Raw genomic sequence first — 18,744 nt, 5'->3', positions numbered from 1 at the left:
AGAGAGAGAGAGAGAGAGATATGGCTAAGATATGAAGTCATATGCTGGAATCAAACGTCATGATTCATCACAATTATAACATGCTATCCACTAATAACTGTTTACTGAATGTTTATGCCAAGCATTAACAGCCAACTGGTATTGGCAGATAATTCATATGTATTGCTATTACATCATTATAAATATGTGATGCTAAGTGATTAGTTTACAAGTAGTGCATTGCCTCTGTTGCTTGCTAAACACTGTGCTGCATTTAATCCATTTTTACTTATAATTGCAGGACTTGCAGTCTGCATAGAGGCCACGTACATTCAGAGGAATCTTTCATGAGAAAATGTGAGAGAACGCACTGCTGATATTGATACAGTCGCAAATGAGTATTGCATCCGTTTCAAATTTTTTGTATTGATACTTATCGATACTACCTGTTGCAAATGAGTATTGTATCCGTTTCAAAATTTTAGTATTGACTTTTATCGATGCTATCGATACTTTTGACAACCCTACAGCGAATTACGTGTACATGGTGGTGTGGTAGTACATAATATTGCGTGGTCCCAGCAAGGTCCCACCACAAACTCTTTTCAGACTTATGGTGAGATCTAGGGTGTAAGGCCAACTGCCTGGGTGTGTTTGTGTGTGACTCAAACTGAGAGTTTCAGGGCTTCACTGACTGAAGGCTTGTTTACAGCACTCACACAAAAAGTCTGATCAAATACAACTGCAGGCATCTTTTTCCAACTTGACTGACTTGCATCAGTCACAACTTGTATGTGTTTATGTGTGACTGACTAACTGAAAGCACGTGAAAGGTACACAGGTACCTGTCAGTGTAAGAGATAGATAGGCGGTGTCCAGTTAAAGCCTGACATTGTTGGTGCTAACTTGACTCACCAGCACACAACAAAAGAATTCCATACCATTTTGAAAGTCTATAAGGCAGGTGAATGTTGTGTAAAGTGGCTTTGCAGCCAAGCCTCCGTCCCATTGTCTGCAGCCTATTGTGTTCAAGGTGATGATGACATTTTACAGAGGACTCAATGAAATCCCTTTCCTTCTCTGGCATCTTTTTACTACAGCTTGGCAAATAGCCTAAAGTGGGTACTAGCACTACTAGGTTGCTAATTTGCTAAATTTGGCACGCAAAAATTATACTTCTGTAATAACTTGGAAAATGTGATGTCTTCATGACAAGATGCCATCTGGTGATCAAAATGGTGTAAGTATAAAAAACAAAACAAAACAAATAGACGTCAAATCACAGGAGCAGGGAGGATTTGACAAATGAACACACTCCCACACAGGAGGGAGCTGCCCAGCAGAACCACAGCCTTGTACTGTTGGCTTGGAGTACTCGATGCAGTGCTCAAGGCCACTTCCATGGTGAATGAGGGTGAGGATATATTTTTGTTCACCCATATGAGTGATAAGACCCACATTGCATTTCAGAGGGGGCGGGGGGGTGCCTCCTGCTCTGGAGCAGCTTTTCCCTCTCCTCAGGCATGGAAGCAAGTTGTAAACCTATTAAATAATGATACGTAATTAATTTATTCACATGCAATTAATCCGTGTCAAATAAAAACATGTGCAATATCCTTTTGATTTGAAAACAGTTTAATCCTGACCAACATTTTGCACCTTTTTTTGCAACTGTGAGAGGATGGAGCTACAGGCAGGCACACAACTATGTCACACACACCTCACATTTACCTTTACCAAGGAACTGAACACTGAATTTGAGCCAGTGTCTTTTCGTTGGAAGTAGCTATTGTGTGCAGTGACCTACATGTGTCAAACTGGCAGGAAACCCAAAACATACCAGGCTCAGGTTAAAAGAGGGGTGGAACTCAAACTGTAAAATAAGCTCCATAACAAAATAAGCCCATTTATGGTTTAAAAATGAGGTAGCATAGAACCGAGGTTACACGCTTAAAAAGGAAATATGCAGGATATAGCTAGGCTACAGGAAGTAGGCTAGCTGGTGACACCTGCAGCAGGTAACGTAGGCGACACTCCGGGGGATCAAACACAATTATCTAACCCCTATTATCGTTCAAATGTCCATATATGTAGCTTAATTAGTGTCAAACAAAAGTGAAATTGCATCATGGAATAGTGATGAGAGACCTTTCAAGTGTCATTTATGGCACCTTCCTTCCACCACAAGATACACAGAAGGCTACTTCCTCATGGTAGCGTAATTAAATAGTAATTAAATGTTGGCAACAAACGAACAGAGGTGGTGGGATAGACCAACATTATGTCTCCCGTTTCAAAATAATAACCTATGATACACATAATATCATATTGGGCATTGTTTTTAACTTGAGGCATACGAGCTCGCGCAACAACAGGTGTCTGTACCGTCAGCTCTTCCGCACTAACCCAGCTGTCTTCCACTTACCTTGTTGTAGTATAACATCCACAGCTCGTACAGTCTCTCCTTGGAAGCCATTCCACCGCCCGTGTGGTTGCTGCTCATTGATCTTTTCTGATTAGAAAACCATTCAACTTCCACGCTCGCTCGCCAACAACAGCGCTGTTTGAAGTTGTTTCCAGAAGACAGCAGGAGGACGCGACATGCGAGTCTTGTGAACCATTTTTTTTTCTTTTGCAAATTCCAGCACAAGCCTAAAATAAAGTGCTTCCTCCACGCGCCACGGGTTCTTCTCACAGGGTGATATTATCAATAAGGAGAACGTGACAGTGCGATCGATCACGGTGTGGTCAGTGTCGAAGTCATAATCATAATGCGTGTCTCTGGAGGAACACCCATGTCCGTGTTGAGCCAGCCTATTGTAGCCTATTCCTATTGGAGAGAGTTCCCACGGAATCGACAGATGCCATTCGCTCAACGACTCGATCTTCCCCTTGGATATGTCAGTAGAAGTGTGCGTGTGCGATGAGCGCAGCGCTGTAATGGGAGCAGATCACATCTCGTCTCTGTATACAATCTTACAGTCTTATTAACAAGCGAAGAAGAAACTGTAGATATGCTCACACAGGTAGGCAGATATTCTTAAAGAGACACACACACACACACACACACACACACACACACACACACACACACACACACCACTGAGTTAATTATTTAATTATATATTGATGAAACACACACACACACACACACACACACACACACACACACACAGACACCAGAAATGCTCTGACCATTTCAACTTGACAACAATAGCCTACATTTCTAAACAGACCCTATTAGGGCCAAACGGTCTGTAGCAACAACATTCCAGTGAAACAATCTATAGCCTATTATCAAGTCTGTTTGCATGCATTATTAAAATATAAACAAATAAATAACTCAGAAATCGAGAGACACCACACAAGGATCCTCCTATACTGGCACACGGTGACACAACCTGCCAGTGCGGCACTGGCAGGTTGTGTCACCGTGGAATCTCAGTGACTAGTCATTGGCAGCTAGTGGCAGCTAATGACACTTCAGTGGAAGCAAATGAAACTCCAGTGGAAGCAAATGAAACTCCAGTGGCACTTCATTGGCAGGTAGTGACACTTCAGTGGCAGGTACTGGACAGTGGCAGGTAGTGACACTTCAGTGGGTGGTAGTGGAACTTCAGTGGCACGTACTGGACAGTGGCAGGTAGTGGAACTTCACTGTCAGGTAGTGACACTGGACAGTAGCAGGTAGTGACACTTCAGTGGAAGGTAGTGACACTTCAGTGAGCTAGTGGTACTTCAGTGGCAGGTAGTGACACCTCAGTGGAAGGTAGTGACACCTCAGTGGAAGGTAGTGACACTTCAGTGAGCTAGTGGTACTTCAGTGGCAGGTAGTGACACTTCAGTGGAAGGTAGTGACACTTCAGTGAGCTAGTGGTACTTCAGTGGCAGGTAGTGACACTTCAGTGAGCTAGTGGTACTTCAGTGGCAGGTAGTGACACTTCAGTGAGCTAGTGGTACTTCAGTGGCAGGTAGTGACACCTCAGTGGGAGCTAGTGGAACTTCAGTGGCAGGTAGTGCTGTGACACCTCAGTGGCAGCTACAGCAGTGGCACACATTGGCAGGTATAGTGTTGTAACACCTCAGCGGCAGCCTGTGAGGAGCTGTGGGAGGTAACGCATGTGTACAGTAGTAGACATGAAAAGAAAAGAAAAACTAAACATGTTTGCTCAGTTATGTAAACCTGTGTTTAAACCTGTTTATCTTAACATAACACAATTTCACTCTTGTAATAATAAAACGCTGGATTAGTAAGGAGTGTATTTTTGTTCATTTTATTTCAAAACATTACCTGCTTGGTCGAATTAATTACACAAAATAAAGGAAAAACAAAAAAAGTAGACATGCATGGTTCCTCAACAACCACCATGAAAACAAACCAGGAAATTTGGCCCTGCCCTAGTTGACAGCAACTGCCGACAGAGCACACGTTGCCAGCCCACTGCCTGCCACTATAGCTGTCACTGACCATTGTGACAAACTTCCCACGAGGTGACATCTGCCAGTGCCACTAGGAGGATCCCAACCTTACTGGAGAGTTTAGCCCTCTAGAACAGGGGTGTCAAACTCATTTTAGTCCACGGGCCACATGTGACCCAGTTTGGTGTCAAGTGGGCCAGACAATGAAAATCAATAATCAATAATAACCTATAAATGACAAAACCTCAAAATGTTCCTGTTTATCTTAGTGTAAAGAATGACAGGTACAACCCTACAACATGTAGGGTTATCTCAGATACCATCAAGCACATTATCTGCTGTCTGTACTGTGCATTACAATCAGGGGTGTAGTCGAGGGTAAATGCAATTTACCCACCCCTTTGAAATGAGGCAGATAGTTTACTCGCCTATTTTCAGATCAACTATATCAATCAATGAGGGCAAACCATGTGGGTAAACTACTCACCTTGGATAGTTTACCCACCTCTGTATTTATCACTACACCCCTGATTACAATTGATGGCAACTGTGCAATTCTCTATAGTCAAGCAAAGGTAATGAAAATAGCTGACTATTTAGTGATTAATACAGATAACATGAATAGGCTACTTAATATTTAACTTGCTCCTGAAACCTGCTACCTCTTAGCCTTCACAAGTGCATCACATTGGATTGAAGGACTTCTCAGTGCAATTTTCACACTTTGCAGAGTCATCCTTTGGGCCGGAATAGACCCTTTTGGGGGCCGGATCTGGCCCCCGGGCCGCATGTTTGACACCCCTGCTCTAGAATAATCAGCAAGGACCCAAATGCTACAACCATGAAACAGAAAAAGATAGCCTATGGCCACATACTGTGGAAGAAATTTACACAAATCAGTCAGTTGAATAAAAGTCTGCATTGTGCAAATTGTGTAGACTAGGGGCTGTCAGATGTCTACTGCAAGCAACATAAAGACTAGTCTCTCCCCAGACTCAAATATTACGTTGAATCGCTGCGCTCCGCATACTACATAAGTGAGTCTGTGCCAGTTAACAGCCACTGCTGGTTTTGAAGGCGGGTTGAAATTGAACGAGTGACAGGTTGTAACACCGATGAGAGAGCGGTTCGAAAAATGGGCTGCGCCTCCCGTGTCGTCTGATCGCAAAGTCGTTACTGATTGGATAGGACTGAAGCCATCACTGGCATATGACTGGCCAAGTGAACGGTTCCCTCCCATAACCAGCCCTCTGAGGGAAAGTGTCCCAGACCCAGAGAGAGATCTGCAGCATGCAGTAACGTAGTGTATCAGCGTAAGAACTCTCATGGGGCTGGCGTTGAGACTACATAAAGACAGACCTACACATAACACAAAGTTCCAACTATTTCCTCGAACCAGTGGCATAACGATCGAGTCGACGCTGCATGGGCCCCAATGCAAGATGGTCAAAGTGGGCCCTACCATCACAATGTAAATAGACCTCCGTGCTATACTTGACCAAATCTGGTCTCGGAGCAGCATAAGAGATTAAAACATATTTGGTACACTTTCTGTACATATGCTCGCATAGAATAGTTTTTCACTGAGACAGACAGGATAGGGTTGTTAAGGGTCAATGTACTCAGGATAAGCTGGGATTAGACTGTCTTGAGAGGTCAGACATTGGCTCCTTCTTAAAATGATACTGAGTGCGTTTACATGCACACTAATAAACTGTTTATTAGTGATTACTGATTTCTAGAGTTACCTGATTATTCAAGTGTCATGTAAACAGCATCCTTTATCGGATAAAGGCCATTATCAGTTTATGAGAAAACCGATAAACACACTGCTGAGTCATCAGGTTTATTCATTGCTGTCAATGTCCACTCATGCAGTTTAAGGTGAGTTCCCGCTATTTACTAAGTGCGTGTAAACGCGGAAATCAGATTATTGCCAGTTAGCCTACCTGATTATTCTCAGTTATCCGTTTATTATTTGCATGTAAAGGCACTCACTGTGTGTTAGGAAGCAGCAAGATAGTAGAGCGCAGAAAGCCCTATGATTGAAACAGTCACGGTCACTTCTGACACCACAACCTGACAAATGCTACTGGCACAAAATCTCACAAGATAACATGGAGGCAAATAAACTGCATATTCCACTGAGATCAATCTTCTTAGTGTTACAACATTATTTCTGAGTTAAAGTACTATGTTTCTGGACTCCTAATTTACCATCTTCCCCGGCAACTGGAAATTCCACAACAGCACGTTGACACTATATGTAAAATATATGTAAAACTGTTTTTGATGTTATCGTATTGTTATTTATTTGGTGAATGAAAGATGTATGTGACACCATGGAACAGACGCACTGGCTCATTGAGTACTACATACTGCTTACTGGTAAGTCAAGTCAAGTCAAGTCAAGTTTATTTGTATAGCACATTTCATACACAGAGGCAATTCAAAGTGCTTCACATAAAATGGTTGACAGGAAAATAAAATAAGCTTAGTGGCTGCGTGTATAGGCTACTGTAGTCAGTATCATAGATCTGGAGAGTTTTATGATTCAATATATAGTGAGATAAAGAGGAGGGGCTGTGCATGCGGGCCCTAAACTGTTTGTGGGCCCCAATGCAACTGCATTACCTGCATATGGTAGTTATGCCTCTGCCTCCAACCCATGACTCATCTATAGCTACTCTGTGGTCCTGTAAACACACGCACACATGGACACACACACACACACACACACACACACACACACACACACACACACACACACACACACACAACTGAATCTAATATTCCATGCATAATAATCAATAATCCTATAAAGACCCTGCCATAATTAATAGTTAGTTATAGTGAGCTTTCTTTGTGACATTTTTCTATCTGCTGTAGTTTCACTCGGCCTATATAGGGGGCCTGTGTGTGACTGGCGAGATGACAGCAAGCCACTCTGTCTTATGTGTTAGCTTTACTCATATTAATCAATTAATATTAATGGCACATATAGGTTTATAAATTAATTAATTTAAGCCAGGGGTTCTCAAATTGGAATCCAGGGACCCCCCAGGAGTCCTTGGGGGGTGGGGGGGGGGGGGGGGGTGGAAGGGGGTCCCCAGCAAAACGGGTAATAATTTATTTTCACTAGTAGAATCCCAACCATAAGTAACACAATGGCAATATATGACCATTTTGGTCATGAGTTTCATACACCTTCTGTAATAAAACGTTCTTAAAGCAACATTTCTATTTCAATCACAAACTCAGGCATCAGGCCACTACAATCGATGTGTCCACGTTCGCCTGTACAGCCTTGACAGGAACATTAATAGATTTCAGAGTGAACGGAGCAACGATTACAGATAAACAAACATGGAGAAAAACGTTGGTTCATTACAGGAGCAAGCCCTGAAGAGGAAAGAGCGGCTAAAAGCATTAAAAAGTAGACAGCTCCAGGTAAATGTCCGATTTGGTATTGGTAAAAGGTTATTTGGTATTGGACACGTAGCGTTAGCTAGGAAAAGATCAAAATGAGACGGTTATCTAGCGATACGTTTTTAGCTAACAGCTAACGTTAACCCATCCAAACCTAACGCTAGCTACTCGCTAGCTACTTACAGTGCATGAACACAGCTAATAATTTTGTAGTTAGCTAGCTAAGGCGGTGGTTTACGGTAACGCAAGTTAGCGTCTCGTTTCCAAAGTGATCTATCCATTTAGCGTAGCTAGCATCACGTCTTCCTCAAATTGTGAAGTAGGAGCGCAGGGCATCTCTACTAGTCGGACTGAAACATTGACTGTGACTGAAATGATTATTCTGTCCTGCACATAGACTATAGACACACACACACACACACACACACACACACACGTGTGTGTGTATGTATATACGTTTGTGTTAATTTGACAGATACTGCTTTGAGTTATTCTAACCTTTTCTTTTTACTGTCGTGATGATGGGCACAAACCTATCTAAAACTAACTATAAACTGCATAGGCCTGTCAATTTATAAGACTATGACTTGAGATAGTGTTTTCAGGTCCATAAAGTAGGCGCCAAACTCTCTACAGACTGGTGTTAGATCCAACAGCTGCATTTCCTTGCATCGTAGGCATTTACAGGGTTCTGCCAAAGTGCTTGAAGTGCTTGGATTTTGGAGAAAAAAAAGTCCAGGAATACTTTGAAAATAGCACATTTTTTAAACAAGGTGCTTAAAAGTCCTTGAATTTCACATGAACCACATAACGCTGTCTGTCAGTGACTGTCACATCTTATATTTTGACCAAAGTTGGTATTAAAAAGACAAAAGGCGCTTACTGAGGTTTGAGCATCTGTTCAAAGTCAAAGCAATCTTTAGACAAATATTTTCCCGTCCCATTCCCAAGATTGATAGTAGAATTAACTTGTTAAAGACAAAATGTAATATAATGCAAATTTGATGCCCCTTTTGGGCCACATTTTTATTTGAAAATCAATTATTTGATTTGCGTGAAGTCCTTGAAAATGAAAAAAAATTGTGCTAGAAAAAGTGCTTGAAAGTCCTTGAGTTTTGTTTTGTAATGTCTGTATGAACCCTGCATTTAGCTCTTAGAGCAACTTCAGGTTACAGATAGGGCAGTCAGTGTCTTGTTCAGGAACACTTCACTTGGCTGTTGTGGAGATCAAACTTGTAAGCCCCTGGTCATGAGATGTACTAAACCACTAGACATTGATCATAGAATCTCTGAGTCTGGACTGAGTATCATGGTGTAACCTCGCGTCATCAGGCTCTCAACAGACTCTGTAGAGCCTGTCCGATGTGAGATCCGGTCCAGAGACCACCCTGTTTCCGGTTTATGCTGCAGTGTTATCGTTCCTCCACACACATGCTGAATCGATTTGAGTAGTATATTAGTAGTAATATAAGTAGCTGCTTTCTTTGTGCTCCAAATGATTTTCAGAGCGGAATTGTTTCTGGAGGGCAGACCGTTTCTGTATCCGCTCTAGACCGGATGCACAACTGCAAGTGCATGAGAGGTCTATCTGAGACAGGGGAAGTTGAGAAGTGTGACTTGTTCATGCAGTCTTTCCATGATTAGATGGTGGTTTTCAGCTGTTTTTCTCCACAGCAAACCTGACTGTAGTAGTGGAAACACAGACTTCTTACTCCTCTAGAACATGTCTACGGAAAAACCATGTTGACAAACTTAGGAAGGGTTCACATTTTTAGGTCATGGAAGCACTCAACTTAGTTACGGACAGGCATGGAAAAGCCATACAACTTTAAATCAGGGCTACAGTGAAAACCCTGTGTATAGATCTTTTCATGCTCAGCTCTTTGCTGAACATGTATGGAAAATTGCCATCATCATCATGTGTCGTGCGTTACTATAACATACATTTATTTGTGGGTGTTGAGTCTTGATTCAATATTTGTGTGCATGGTCCCTGAGTGAGAGCAAGGTACCACACCACACAGTTACAGTCGATCCTTCCTTATTAGGTCCCCTGTCTGTGTTGTTGTTTAGAATTGTCTCGCTTTCTCAGTGAAGAAGCCAAAAACTTCACACTATTATTCTGCTCACATTGAGAACCCTCCCAATTTGATTCTGCATCCTCCTTGCAACAGGAAACCTAGTCCCATGTGCAAGCCACTGTTTTGGCAGTTAGACTAGACTGTCCTTAACAGTGTTTGACTAAGCTGGTACTGAACAGAAAGAAGTATGTTGGCTCGGCTGGTGGTGGATGAATGACTGTTGACATTCCTGAAGCATTGGATTGTTTTCCTTTTGTACTGTACTTCAAGAATGAGTCAGTCCCCTGCATTGTTCTAGCAGGTGGACAGGAAGCCTCTTCAGGAAAATGCAAGATGGGAGGGGTTCAATATCCTTTGTTTCTCACTTGGGGCCAGTATTCTTCTTTCTTAATTTCTACAGGCATTTCCAAATCCATTTTCCCCATTCTTTACAAGCGAATAGCTTAGCATTGGCCTGAGGTCTGAAATGCTATGGCTGTACAGGGGACCTCTTAGCTTTTACCTACCGGTAGCTCTCCATCACAGTGGGTCTGTGAGAGCTTTATAGGATAGCTCCCCATGCAGTTTTCCCACCTGACATTTGGAATAGCCAGCCTTAAATAACTAGGATTACAACTGGATAAAAGTCCCAGGTGTGTATTTACATTTCACCTCATCTTAATTTACGAGTACTTTGAGCCATGATGCTCAACTCAGATGTTTCCCAATATCCAAAACAAGTTGTGGAGGTGCTACTGATGTGTTTTGCCAAATTTATTAGACCCAGTCCCCTAGTTGCCATTCTTCTTGAGTAGCACAATGTCAGAAATGTGCACGTTCAAAATGTAAAGTTGCTATTTGACTCCCAAATGACGCGCCCAGTTGCCAACACTGTCCACAGAGGGTTTTTTCTTTTTCTTTTTAGGCATGCAAATATTAGTGTAGTGTGTATGTGTAACTCTGTAAACATGGCTACTACTGCATATCTTCATTTTAACCAAAGGTTGTTTTGAGCAGTGCAGCTAATTTCTTTTTTAGTTGTTTTTGATGAATGATTATCATATGGCAGAATACAGATTGTTAATCCATACCAATTGTATGCAGTCTAACTATGATGTCTTTACTGTGAGATGACTAATGTTCTTGTATGAGTTATTTTAACGATGTGTGATGATATTCCTAACAGGGGCGAGATGAGGAAGATGAGGAGCCCGAGAGGAAGAAAGCCCTGGGAGAGGAGGCTGTGGAAGAGAGACACAGGTTGGTTCATCTTGTTCAAACATGGTTACTGAAACCGTTGCTTACTGCTTGCCCTATAAGCAGATTTTTTTTTTTAGGTACAAAAGAGGAACGGAAACTGTTATGAAAGTGCATCACCAGAACATTGATGTAGTCTCTATCTGAACACCATCTCCCAGTAATAAAGTGAGTTTCCCAGTGCAGGTTCTCGAGATGCAGTGTTTACTCTGGGCTGGATCGCAACACTGTGCTAGCTGCACAAATATCCTGCAGCAGCTTATTCCACTTTGTTTTACTCAGTAGGAAAGAGCAGCCATCTTTCCTGTCCTGCAGGACCGCTTTGTTCCATTGTTTATGTTTAATGAGTCGGCGCTGACGACACTCAGGGGCACACCCTCTAACCCTAACCCTAACAGGGCAGGGCTCCAGTCTCTCATGAGAATAGAGATTGCTACAGAGTTTGTAGGCTGGCCGCAGTGAGAAGTTTGTCTGTAGAGAATGATGGATCAGTGCTGCTGGGTTGTTGTGGTTGGTTGTTGTCGTTGACACTTTGCTAAAGCACACAACTGTAGCAGAGTGTGACTGTAATGTGTCTTGTGACAAGAATTAAAATTGCATGGGAGATCCTATTACCAAACCATGACGTGAAAGAACAACGATCATCATGACGGTCAACATATTTGACCAGAAAATATTCCATTAAATGAATGAATGAATGAATGAGTCAAGAAGTCAAAACAATGGGCCTTGTGCATAAAGCTTGTCAGCCTCCTGGGAAGATAGCATACATTACAGGGATTACACCCTGTTCCACAACAGTCAGATAGATAGATAGATAGATAGATAGATAGATAGATAGATAGATAGATAGATAGATAGATAGATAGATAGATAGATAGATAGATACTGTAGATAGATTCGATTACGATTCAGAGGGCTACGATTCGATTCGATTACGATTATCGATGCATCTCGATGCATCTTAAATCGATGCATCACTTTTTTCCGCAATACATGATTTCTTTTTTCTCACTTTCTTTTTTCTCACTGTGTGGCTACTTTTAAAATAAAAGTGCATTTGGAATTGCATTGTATTATGATCCATAATTAAAATAAACAACTGCATGTACTTCCATTATATTTTATTTGATTATATATATATATTTTTTAAATAATCGATTTTTGACATTTGTGAATCGATGCAGAATCGTGCACGTCCGCATCGCGATGCATCTTATAATCGATTATTTTTGACACCCCTAATAGATAGATAGGTAGGTAGGTAGATAGATAGATAGATAGATAGATAGATAGATAGATAGATAGATAGATGGATACAGTACTGTAGATGGATAGATAGATAGATAAGTTAGTTAGTAATGGCAAACATGTTGTCTGTAAGTTATTTGACTGTGGTGAGCACTGAGCAGGAATGAACCAGGTAGCTTGACACCAGTGTCAACATTTGCTGTACATGTATGTACCTCCTCCTCAGACACAGTACACTAAACATTTTGAGAGGGTAAACGCTTGTGTCAGCGCTCTGAATTTATGAATGGCCTTCTTTGATGCCACAGTGCACTTCAAGTGGAAATTTATAAACAGGGTTTGGACAGTTAGTTAGTTAGTTTGTTTATTGACAACCATAGAAATATTAACTATTAAAATAATCATATAAAATACGAAAAATAAAAACAATGGGTCCAATCACATAACAGATACATCATTGTATCAACGTTCCAAGATAGCTAAGCATTTACTCAGCATAGATAGCATTTTCTTGTCCATATTTTGAAATAATACCCGTAGGTCAGTAAACTGACAATCAAAACTGTCACGGATATCCTGGGTCTGGGGGCACAAGAGAAGGTGTTGTTCGTCCTGGATTCCAGTGCCACACCAGCACACACGCTGTTCTCGAGGTGTGCGGCTCCACCTTCCCAGTTCAATGCGCAACCGGTGGGATGACAGGCGGAATCTTGAGAAAGTTTGTCTCAAACTATCCTCGATGGTGTGTTGGCTGTTCATATAAAGTGGGTGGACAGATAACTCAGGGTTAAGTTTACAGTAAGTCCTGAACTTGGATCCTTCATTTGACCGCACTCTTTCCATCTGCTCCTCTCTATCAGTTCTGATGTGGTCTAGTACATTCATGACCTGCTCCAGGTGTGAGTTCATGACACGGTTCTCCTGTTTGGTTAATTCCAGTGCAAATCCTAGAGGGTCACCGGCCACTCCCTGCCGTGTACTCATCTTATGCAGGAATTTGGCCTGTTTGTCTCTTATCAGGGCTTGCACTGACGGAAGCCCTGCTTCTAGAAGGCAGGTCAGGTTTGGTGTGGTAGTCCTTACTCCGAGCATGATTTTGACTCCTGTCATGTAAAGGGTCTCTACAGTCTTTAGGGGGACTTTCAGCCAAGTCTCACACCCATACAAGATGGCTGACGAGAAGGCAGCTTCGAATACTTTCTTTTTCACACTGAAGGGGGCATCATAGTTAGCAGTCAGAAAGGTTATTAATCTGTTCAGTTGTTTCATTTTGTCATTCACATGCATTTTCAGTGAGGATAGGGCACTCCCATCCGCTGTGAAGATGGCACCAAGGTATGTGTAGCTATCACATCAAACAGTTATGAATAAAGTACCGGTAATGATGTTAGCATTGGAAGCCAGAGACAGTATAAAACACATGGTCTGTTTGTCCTTTTTTCATGAATGCTGCTCACTACAAACTGTACAAAGTAGACTGTTGTTTAGATGGTGTTGATTTTATTGTACGGCTAATATAAGGATGGGCAATATGGACAAAGTGACAAGAGAAGCATAAGATCCTCACGTAGCGTCCCCTCCTGGACAGTCCGCCACACATCTTAAGCTGAAATACTCAATGGGTGACTCTGGGCGTTTGCTTATGGAACACCCTGTCTGAGGAGCTTAGGTTTGCAAAATCAGTGACATGGGCAGCGTCTGGGGATAGTGCAGCGATAGATTCCCTGCCTAGTCTGCCTACCAACACGAAGAAGTGTTGGTGCATAAGAATTTAATTTGAGGTGATGTGGGTAGAAAGACAGATTCCTCCAATAAAAAGCCTGCAAGAGAGATTGAGCAGGCTAGAGGGAGATGTGTGTGGAGTAAAGCTGGACTGCACTCGGTCCAAGGCCCAACATGACTAACATTTCCTGCCCATACCCATACAAGGCATTGGTCTGTCTGTTGTTGGGCAGCGTGCTGGCCTGGGTGTGATCAATGTATCTAGAGAGCATACCCTCTGTAGCTTCATCACAAATCCACGCTTCAGCTCAGAACAGCTGATCTCTCCCTTGGTCCGCCGCACAGTTTGCCCTGCGACAACAGTTTAGCTGTGTCTCTGGACTGCGGTTACAAGCTCCAACAGAGACGTCAACCAAGCTTGCCAGGAATCCCACTGTGTGGAGAGACGTGCTGAAAGGTAGCAAAATTGAACTTCCAAGGAACGCATTCCTCAGCTGTCTGCTGCTCTCCAAGTCTATCCCTTGGAGCAGGTGGAACATGCTAATCAGATGGGTTCATATGAATAAAGGGGGACATTATTCCCAGTTTCCAAGTACGAACACCCCCCCCCCTTTCAAGACACCAGGCGTGCAGCTGTGTAGGGTTTGCAGATGGTCGTTTCTGTCCCTTAAACCTTTGCTATGATACCTTTGCCTACACTGCCACCTTCTGGAGTTTAACTGATCTCTCTCTCTCCCTCTATCCTCAGAGAGCTGAAGCTAAGGAACTACACCCCAGAGGACGAAGAGCTGAAGGAGAGACAGGTGCCCAAAGCCAAACCTGCATCAGGTGAGAATCCACCATAAACAAGTCCTGTATATTGAAAACATGGTTGGCTTTTTTTTTTTTACAGTGGCTTGGTGTTGGAGTGCTGTGGGTGTAATAATAATGTTATACTTTATTGACCTCGCCTCCAGGGGGCTCAGAGTACAGAACAGTTGTTAGTTACTGCTCAAGGCCACCCACCGCCCCCTGGTCCTATCATTCATTAGATTGTTTGACTCTTCTTTTTCAGTGGAAGATAAAGTAAAAGATCAGTTAGAGGCAGCTAATCCAGAGCCCGTCATTGAAGAAGTGGTAAGTATTCCCTTGTGGTAAATTGTGATTTCCTTTGTTGTAGCGCCAATGTTTGCCGTGCTCAGTTGTTTTCTTTCTTCAGGATTTGGCCAATCTCGCCCCAAGAAAACCAGACTGGTAAGACCTTGCTGAAGATGTTTTACCCATTTTGTATGTACCAAAATCCAAAACTGTATTGTGCATCAAATCCTAATTTAGTTCTGTACATTTTGTTATTGATGTTTGTCTTGACGTTGTGATTGTGGATATAGGGATCTAAAGCGTGATGTGGCAAAGAAACTGGAGAAGCTGGAGAGGAGAACACAGAGGGCCATCGCTGAAGTCATCCGTTAGTATTGTCTACCTCCTCTTTTAAATCATCTTTTTCAAGGAACGCACCTCGCGTTTAAGCGCTGTTGGCGTCTAGTGTTTTTTGGCGGAGCGCTCTCGGGGCGTCTCAAGCTGAAAAAAGTTCAACATTTGGAGGAAAAGCGCGCTGCTCGTCACTCCTCCTATCTCTTCTCCTGCCAGGGGGATCTTCAAACTCCGCTGCCGCCAGAATTGCCAATAATCTGGTTTTCATGTTTACAGTGTGACTGAACAATCAACAACAACAGACGAAACTAGCTGGCTACCCGTGCGTGTGATCGTTGCTCCCTGACCTGTAAAAAAAAACGCTCCGTGCACAATGGAAGCACTCTCGACATGATTTCCAAGGCGTTCACATGTGTTGTGTGTGCACGCCGCCTTACTCCTTTCACTTTTGGTTTTAGCCGTTTGCACAAACTCAGCGTTATCTGTACATTCTGATGTCAACAAACAAACACGGCGCTGATAGCAATATTTACTCTTACTATACGGTCTTAGAAGTGACCTCAGTCACATAGGGAGGGGTAGCCTTTTCATACTTTTTTGCTAGTAGGCTGTTCTGTTTGTGGGCAGGACACCACAGATTGACAGGAATATTCTGTTAACACGTTCACTGCCATTGACGAGATATCTCGGCTTACAGAATCCAACGGTTGACTGCCAAGGACGAGATATCTCGGCTTAAAAAAAAAAAAAAAAAATTTGACGGTGGGACATCGATCAAACCCTTTTACGTCTCCTATACAAATATTGGAGGTATTGAATGTGTCTAATCTATTTTACCGACCCACTAAGTGGCGACAGTGCACTCCAGACGAGAGAAAGCAAAGAAAAAACAGCCGCGGGAGGAAGCCATTCTCAAGGAAATGGCTTGGCGATTTTACAGTCATCCAGACTCGCCCGAGAGCGGCCGCGCCAGCAGCAGCAGCACAGACAAGCAGCAGCAGCAGCAGCAGCAGCACACCGAGAGCGGAGTACGCCTCAAGATTGGAAGAAGGGGATCGCAAAGGAATTTCTCTCCCGTGTCCAACCCCCCGCCCTCGCCTCTCCTCTCCTCTTCCCCGCTCCTGCGATTCCCCTCTCTTTTTTTGGGATCCGTGAGGCAACAGAAACTCGCCTGTGACACACCTACGGAGGGAGGAGTTTGAAGGAGACACACACACACACACACACACACACACGAGTGAGCGAGTGAGCCCCATCCACACTCGCCGAGAGGGGGCCGCCAGGGAGGGAGGCTGCTCACTGCAGACAGGCAGTAGAAACTCGCTTGTGACAAACGCTGCTGAAAGCCACCAGACACGCCCACGGAGGGAGGAGTTTGAAGGAGAGGGCGTCAGAACTATATTGTTTTTGATGTCTGATCTCTCACTGATGCCAAAAATAAATGGTTAAAGTGACTGTTCTGCCTGTTTGATTGAATTTCACAAAACTGCGATTATCTCAGCTTTCAGTCTCAGACGCTGAAACCATGCTGTACTCAACGGCTAATATCTACATAACTACTAACTCTACAAACTAACTCTTTTAGACAGAGAAACACACATTCTATTAGTACTTTTGTGAAGTTTGTGTTCACAAAGTCCAAGCAGAAAAGAATCCTCGGCTCTTGTAAAATGAGCCAGAATCCTCAAAAAAACCCTCTGGCAGAACCTACCTACAGTAAAAAAAAAAACGGCTGGCAGTGAATGTGTTAATTGGTTTATTCATGGAAGAGGAATACTAAATTGTGGGGCATCAATGGTTCATGTAAACAGCTTAACTCAAAAAAATAACTTAAACCAGAGTATGGCCAATAGCCGGGTTACCCCATGCATATAAATATAGCTGCCAGTGATTGAAGGATGAACAGTAATGAATCAGATTGACAGAGATGTTTGTGTGTGTTCAGGGGACCGTCTGCGAGGCAGCGAGGAAGAGTTGGCTGAAGCGGTGGGAGCAGTAGGAGTAACAGAGGGAGACTCAGACTGAACCCAGACAGAAGACTAACTGCGTATGAAATGTCATGCAGATGGACTGGATCCATCGGCTTCCCACTGTACAGTTCCATCTACGTGGTGTGAAGAAAGACAGTAGCAGTTGCTTTGATGGCCACGGGGAGTAGGGGTGTCAAAAATAATCGATTATAAGATGCATCGCGATGCGGACGTGCACGATTCTGCATCGATTAACAAATATCAAAAATCGATTATTAAAAAAAAAAAAATGCTTTTTTTTTATTTTTTTATAATCAAATAAAATAGAATGTAAGTACATGCAGTTGTTTATTTTAATTATGGATCATAATACAATGCAATTCCAAATGCACTTTTATTTTAAAAGTAGCCACACGGTGAGAAAAAAGAAAGTGAGAAAAAATAAATCATGTATTGCGGAAAAAGTGATGCATTGATTTAAGATGCATCGCGATGCATCGTTTAATCGAATCGAATCGTTGACAGATGAATCGTAATCGAATCGAATCGTGAGGCCAGTGAAGATTCACAGCCCTAACGGGGAGTAAATGAACCAGATCTTTGTATTCCCTTTGTGAGTTGTCCCCAAAGGTATCATTGTAGTGCTGCATGTCGTACAGGCTGTATGTGGTTGATTGACACACAATGTAAAACCGTTTATATCTTATTGTTTTATATTTTCAAGTAAAATGTTTTGGATTTTCCCAATACCTCTGATGTCAATTTTTGTTATTGGGTAGTCTTGTCATTGAGTAAGAGAAAATACACTTTTTATACATCATATTTATTGAGAAAATGATCTGAAAATTCACTGCCTATCATAGCGACTCCTATCCACTCATGATAGTTACTGTAACATTCATTTCTCGCTACTCTATTAAATCAAAACTTAGCTCTGATCCAATAGCTGACCAGAGTTTGATGATAGAGGAACAACAATAATGAACAGGTAACGATAACGCTGTTTTTGGTATGATATCCACTAGTCATATCTATTGTAAGCGCTTAAATATCTGTTCTAAACAAATGCACACTACTCTTTCACAATAAAGTGCATCCTCTGTCCCCACATAGGCCCTTACTGTCTCCCCACTAAGTAAAGGAGGATATTGCACCGTTTATCGTAGATATTACCACTGGAACAGAAGGCCAACAGCTTCCCTCTTATCTCAAAAGGCTTATTACCAAGGGTCTTAAGAGAGAAAGAG

At 42.5% G+C, this 18,744-nt stretch overlaps 2 protein-coding genes across 5 annotated transcripts in view; one reads left to right on the top strand and one right to left on the bottom strand.

The window, feature by feature from the left end:
* Positions 1 to 2,855, bottom strand: part of nbeal2 (neurobeachin-like 2) — a 75,417-nt gene extending 72,562 nt beyond the window's left edge. For all 4 annotated transcript variants that reach the window (XM_083645617.1, XM_083645618.1, XM_083645619.1 and 1 more), the window contains exon 1: positions 2,405 to 2,855. In XM_083645617.1, coding sequence (XP_083501743.1) covers positions 2,405 to 2,482 — 78 coding nt within the window. In that variant the 5' untranslated portion in view covers positions 2,483 to 2,855. The remainder of the gene's footprint in view (positions 1 to 2,404) is intronic.
* Positions 2,856 to 7,742: 4,887 nt separating this feature from the next.
* Positions 7,743 to 18,246, top strand: ccdc12 (coiled-coil domain containing 12). The gene is made up of 7 exons (XM_083648880.1): positions 7,743 to 7,848; positions 11,074 to 11,147; positions 14,866 to 14,945; positions 15,172 to 15,233; positions 15,316 to 15,350; positions 15,485 to 15,561; positions 17,473 to 18,246. The coding sequence occupies exons 1-7, from the start codon at positions 7,765 to 7,767 to the stop codon at positions 17,550 to 17,552; spliced, it is 492 nt and encodes a 163-aa protein (XP_083505006.1). The 5' UTR covers positions 7,743 to 7,764; the 3' UTR covers positions 17,553 to 18,246.
* Positions 18,247 to 18,744: the final 498 nt, after the last annotated feature.

Source organism: Poromitra crassiceps (genome assembly GCF_964638095.1).
Source record: "Poromitra crassiceps genome assembly, chromosome: 1".
NCBI classification, from domain to species: domain Eukaryota; kingdom Metazoa; phylum Chordata; class Actinopteri; order Beryciformes; family Melamphaidae; genus Poromitra; species Poromitra crassiceps.
Note: the sequence above shows the minus strand (reverse complement) of the source record. Positions and strands in the feature narration are given on the sequence as shown.

Bases quoted from the DNA above. Each gene is read 5' to 3' on its own strand.
- ccdc12 (XM_083648880.1), top strand. From the start codon at position 7,765: ATGGAGAAAAACGTTGGTTCATTACAGGAGCAAGCCCTGAAGAGGAAA. The intron at 11,148-14,865 runs GTTGGTTCATCT...CTCTATCCTCAG, and splicing joins GCTGTGGAAGAGAGACACAG to AGAGCTGAAGCTAAGGAACT. The intron at 14,946-15,171 runs GTGAGAATCCAC...CTTCTTTTTCAG, and splicing joins CAAAGCCAAACCTGCATCAG to TGGAAGATAAAGTAAAAGAT.